At 55.3% G+C, this 6,000-nt stretch overlaps 1 protein-coding gene across 1 annotated transcript in view; it reads right to left on the reverse strand.

Moving 5' to 3' along the window:
* Positions 1-2,645: 2,645 nt before the first annotated feature.
* The window catches only part of LOC102438757 (non-histone chromosomal protein HMG-17-like), a 15,110-nt gene continuing 11,755 nt past the window's right edge, over positions 2,646-6,000 (reverse strand). The window contains exon 2 of the mRNA XM_023764185.1: positions 2,646-2,971. Coding sequence (XP_023619953.1) covers positions 2,708-2,971 — 264 coding nt within the window. The 3' untranslated portion in view covers positions 2,646-2,707. The remainder of the gene's footprint in view (positions 2,972-6,000) is intronic.

Consider the following 6,000-nt stretch of genomic DNA (forward strand, 5'->3'; position numbering starts at 1 on the left):
GCAGCGGGTCCCCAGGGAACCAGCTGGCTGGAGCCCGGCCCTTCGCACCCTGGCACTCAGGGCTGGGAGTGACTGGCTGAGAAAAGTCTGTCCTCTTGCCTTGGATGGGTCTTGCCTGGACAACCCAGCTGCCTCTGCCCCGGCCAGTTCAGCACCAGCTCGGAAAACAGCACCCTCACCAGTGTGGGGATCTTCAGGGAAACTCCCGGGAAACCCCCAAGGGACGCTCTCTGGATCCTCTTTGACCTTAGGCCTCCTCATAAACGCATCACCCCTTCCTGAGAGCTTGAGACAGCAGGCTCTTCGGGGCCAGTAAGAACCAGGAACCAGACCTGAAAGTGTTGCTTCCAGCAAACCCAGATGGGGAGGTGGGGCCACGCCCGCACCCGAGAGTCAGCAGGGCACCGAGGACTCAGCCAAGAGGCGATGCAGAGGCATAAATAAATGAGTCTCCTCACTAAAATGGGGCAGGAAGGCCCCTGATCCCTCAAGGTGTTGCCTTCCCAGGAGTCTCTCGTCTGCCCCCTGAACCACCTGTGCCTGCCCGAGGACAAGCCTCTCCCCATCGGAGCCCACAGCTTATGTTTTGCCTGAGACGCAAGACTAGAACCCACCACCTTCTCACCCGTCAGACTGGGAGCGGATTTTTCATTCCTGAATCCCTGCCCCTTAGCACGGGGCCCGCACTCCGATGTCTGGTGGCTGGAAAAAGAATTCCGCCGCGTTGGCTGCCCACTCTTCATTTTCACTTAGATTTAAGCCCCTCTTGTTTCCGTCTTAATACTCAAATACACCGAGGGATTGGTTTTTCTTTTACTCATTATCACCTTGGATCTTTGTCTAGCCCTTTAAGACTTAAGCCACTGCTCTAAACCAGCACCACCCAGCCGAACTTTCCGCGGTGATGAATACATGCTCCTCTGTGTTCGACCCCAAATGGAGGCCGCCAGCCGCATGTGGGCACTGAGCCCTTGCCATGTGGCTAGTACGACTGAGGAACTGGGTTCTTCATTTTCTTTGGTTGGAATTGATTTTACTTTAAAATCACAATATATCTGGCAACTGGCAGCTGTATTGGCAGACATGTCCAGCTTGTTCTCTGAAAGCTCAGCCCTAAGGCAAAGTGAGGATGTTATGTGCTCCTTGGCTCTGGACTGCCTCCTCTCCCTCTCTGAATGACGCTCTGACAACCTTAACAAAGCAAAAAGCCGGCACGTCTTCCACTTCCAAGCCCTCGCTCTGTGCCCGGGCACAGCCGTCTAGCTGTGTCCCGGGAGATGGGGCAGGAAGCACGTGGCCAGAAAGGAAGCCAGTGCACCCAACCAACTCCAGGGCGTCTGGGGCGGAGAGGAGGGGAGGGGTGTGGGAGAAACCCACTCTGGGGGCTGGACGCCAGCCGGGCTGCTTTTATTTATATCACAGGGTGTTACAGTTGTCTGTCCTGCAGCTGAGGAACCCACCCATGTCTACGGGAAAGGGACAGAAGTCAGCTTTGTCTGTGTCCCCTGGCACCTACTGCTGGTGTTCAAGGGGTGCAAGAAGACTGGGGGGTGGGAGATATACCAGAGGCAGCTGTCCCTGCACAGGGAGACACCCGTGGGTGACTCTGCAAAGGAGGAAACTGAGTCACTTGCAGGTTTGCATCCAAACGGATACAAGTGACACCTGTAACACAGCCCAGGATATTCTGGTCCCCTGGCCATTGGGACAGCTCCCGCTGCCTAGAGCATGGCGACAGAGGGACCACTCAAGCCAGGCATGTGGAGAGAGGAGGGGTCTGGGCTCTGCTCCAATGCACTGTGACTCTGACTGCAGAAGCTGGCCTCAGTCCCCAGGGCTGGGAAAAGCAAGGTCACACGCCCTCTCCTACAGAGATTTAGGACCTTCTGGTCAGTGACAATTTGAAAAGAACTGATAGGAATGCTCATTGTGGGGTTGAGGAAGCAGGGCTAGTTCTGACAGCACACACACACGTGCTCTGTGATGTGCACCTAGGAGGGTCTCTTACCCCCACGAGCCCTCAGCTCTGCCCCTGCAGAGCCCACGCTGCCCTGTGCCCGAGTCCTATCCCTGCCCCTCCAGCTCCAGCATATTCTTCTCTTTCCTTACCCTACATACACCCAATCCTGCTCCCTCACCCTACATACAGCCAATCCTGCTCCCTCACCCTACATACACCCAATCCTGCTCCCTCACCCTACATACAGCCAATCCTGCTCCCTCACCTACATACAACCAATATTGAATTAAGAAGCTAAGGAGCACCCTAGCTGGTTTGGCTCAGCGGATAGAGCGATGGCCTGCGGATTGAAGGGTCCCAGGTTTGATTCCAGTCAAGGGCACATAGCCAGGTTGTGGCTTGGTCCCCAGTAGGGGGCATGCAGAAGGCAGCCGATCAATGATTCTCTCTCATCATTGATGTTTCTATCTCTCCCTCTCCCTTCCTCTCTGAAATCAATAAAAATATATATTTTTTTTAAAAGCAGCTAACGAGAAACCCTAAATACAAGGCTTAATCAACCTGTTGCCTTCTTTGCCTTTCAGTTTCACTGGATCACTTTTCCCTTTCATGCCCATCACTTCCCTCACACCCACTGTGACTATTTGTGATCGTTTTTTGTTGTTATTTTTTATAAAACTTGATAAAAAATAGTATTTCAAACTGTACAGTCACCAGAAATACACAGTTATCAAAAATGCACACACTTCACTTGGCATCTCCAGCACCTTCAGCTTTCTGTGCCTGGTCTGTTTTGGCGTCTCCATTTTCTGCAGGATTATTCCCATCCTTGCCAGCATCAGCTTTCCCCTTTTCCCCTTTCGGTACCTTCTCTCCCTTCTTTGCAGGGGCCTTTTTAGGCTTGGGCTCTGGCTTTGGAGGAGCAGGTATAGCTGATAACCGGGCGGATCGTCTCTGTGGTTTGTCCTTCACCTTGGCTTTATCTCCTTTAGCATCCCCTTCAGCCTTTCTCTTGGGTGTGATGGGGATGGTGGCGGGACGCGGGGATGCAGCAGCGCGCGGACCTTGCTTGGTCCGGGGATTGATCTCGTCTCCTCACACTGCTCTGTGATCGTTTTAAGTCCCCTCCTATGGGTGGCTGACTATGCCTGTGTATTGCCCCGGAGCAACCCTTTGGTCAAAACTCCAAAACTCCAGTACCAAGTAAGTGAATGCATTTCTCTCCAGTACACACTTTCGCTTCCCTGGCACTTGGGAAATGCATAGAAAATGACTCAAAATCGCCCTTCCTCTCTCACCCAGCAAGTCTAAGCCCAGGAACGTATCCAAAGGAAATAATTAAGCCGAAAAGCTTTAGTTACAAGGATGTTTACCCCTGCTGTTGTTTATCATCGTGAATAACTGGAAACAACTTACAGGTCCCTCAAGCAGGACTAAAAGATCCTGCTTGTCGGTCTACCTGGTAGGAGAGACCGACAATCAGTCACTAAGTCAAGCAACCAACCCCAGAGCTGAAAGTTAAGGCAGAGGTCTTGGGTTGGCCTCATGTCTGCAGGGCCTGAATCTTATACATTGAGGGTGACATCATGAATTCTGAATGAAGAAAGTTCACCCAGAATTATGAGCAAAAAAGGAGGCCCAGGGCCCTGGCAAGGGCCTGTGTGAGTGAGAAGCCTTTGGTGGGATTTTCATTAGCCTGGTGGTAAGTCCAGCCTCTAGGACAGCGGTTCTCAACCTGTGGGTCGCGACCCCTTTGGCGGTCGAAAGACCCTTTCACAGGGGTCGCCTAAGACCATCCTGCATATCAGATATGTACATGACGATTCATAACAGGAGCAACATTACAGTTATGAAGTAGCAACGAAAATAATTTTATGGCTGGGTCACAACATGAGGAACTGTACTTAAAGGGCCAGAAGGTTGAGAACCACTGCTCTAGGAGAAGAAGGTGAAAGAAGGCGATGTCTTGCTTCAGAGGCCACAGTTTACCAAGATCGGGCAGCATAGTCAGCAGGGAGTCCCATTCAAGGTCTAAGACAAAGACTGTCTAAGATAAACCCAAGTCAGTGGGGGGAGGGAGGGAGGAAACGAACTGCTTTAAAAAGATTTCAGGTTAGTTGCTACCCGAACAACCCTAGGGACAAGTGCTCCCATAGAAGGAGCAGCACACTCAGCATCAGAAGCAGAGAGGGCACTTCGGGGACCAGCAGCCCAGCTGGGGGTGGGTTCGCACTGACCCCTGAAATATCTGACCCCCCATCTCCACTGGCACCAAGGCCGTGCGCCAGCGTTACCGCCCTCTGCCATTTACTCGGATGCTGAGTTGAAAGCCAGACCGTCTCTTCCTGCACTTGTCCAATGCATCCACATCACACAGCTTTTCTCCCTAACAACGCAGGCTCAGCTCTCTCCACCTGTCAGATCAGCTCTGGCTCCTCCCTATTGCTCACCAGCTCCGGCAGCGTAGACCTGTGGCCCATCCAAATCCAGGTGAGAGGGCCTTTGCACCTCTCCCAATCACTGAGCCGTTTAAAGAGCTTGAGGAGCTCGGAGCGCACAAGCCGGCACCCACTCAATGCCCCAGAGCCCTGGCCCGCCTCTCGGCAGGAGCGCCCTGCCCGGAGAAGCCCTTCTATTTCTGACAGCCCTCTCCACACGCTCCGTGCCAAGGGCGCAGTCCAGGAGGCCCGCGCGGTATTTGGGGTGTGCTCTCCCACGGCTTCTGCCCAGGCTGCATTCTCTACCACAGCCAAGTGCCCGCGGACTCTGAGTGTGGAGGAGGCCGTGCAAGAGGTGGTCAGTCTGCTTTGCTCTCTAAAGGGTATTGGCAAGTGCAGGGAAAGGCAGTCTGGGGTGGCCGGCAGGGAGGGAGATGTGAAACCGGACAGGAGCGACACACGGACTTGAAACACAGTTTCTCTCGGAGGGAGCTCTTTAAACAGCATGACGGTTAGTGGGCTGGCTGGTCATGGAGTCCCCAGTTTTCCAGGAATTCGTGAGGGCTTGATCTACAAATCCAGCCTTTTCCATCAGCCTCTGACCAATTCGGACCAGTGACTCTCCGGCAGAACTACATGCGGGAGCACACGCCACTGACCTTGCCCTCCCAGCCTGCCCTAGCTAAGCATGCTCACAGTGGGGACCACACCATAGTCACCTGGGCCCCCATCAGGGCATGACCTTGAACAGGGGGACTGTCCCTGGGCCTAACTGGGATGAAGAGGTGACTCTGTGTGGCTGCTTCATTCCCTCTTGTGCAGGGAAAATGGTGAGGGAGGGACCAGCCTCTCCTCTAGCCTCGCTCTCAGGGGCTGTACCCTCAGCTCGGCACCCCTTAGCTGGCGGTGCTGAACCCAGGAGAGTTCTCCACCCCTTGGGACTCTTAGAGGGCAACTGGCCTCCTCGACCTCTACAGAACCACATCCCCCTAAGACTTCTGGTGCTGTGTCCAGGCCAGATGATCCCTGTGAAAAGAGGCCAGGCCACCCTGGAACTTACCCACCAGCCCTCCCGTCCTTGTCAGTGGGGTCCTGGACCATCCTCCTTTCCTGCCCCCGGGGACCCTGTCAGCTCACTCTGCAGAGGGCCTTGTAAGGGAGGAGGGGGCCTCTTGGCTCCTATGTGCCCCCTGGTGTCTCAGACACTCAGGCCTCTGGGGGACCCCTCCCCACCCCAAGCCCCTCACCAATGCGTGCATGGCCTACTGCCCTCACCTCGCGGGGTTACTCCGCTTTCTGTGCGCAATGGCGCGGGACAGGCTAGAAGCCGGGGAGAGGTGGATGGGGTGTCACCAAGAGTTGCCCGAAACTGTGGTGCCGGAGCCGAGCCCTGCTGCGCTGGGGATGCAAGCCGGCCAGCGGAGGGCAGAGGCGCCGTTACTTTGCGAGGAGAGAGTTAAGTTGGGTCTGGCTGGGAGGCCGAGGGCGGCTCTCCCCGCACGCTCCAGGCTGGGACCCCGGGAAGCGCCCGGCCCGGCTCCCTCCCACCCCGGGCGCCACCGGGAAGTCCAGGGGACCGGGGACCGGGGACCGGCGCCCGCC

Source organism: Myotis lucifugus, unplaced genomic scaffold (assembly GCF_000147115.1).
Source record: "Myotis lucifugus unplaced genomic scaffold, Myoluc2.0 scaffold_319, whole genome shotgun sequence".
NCBI lineage: Eukaryota > Metazoa > Chordata > Mammalia > Chiroptera > Vespertilionidae > Myotis > Myotis lucifugus.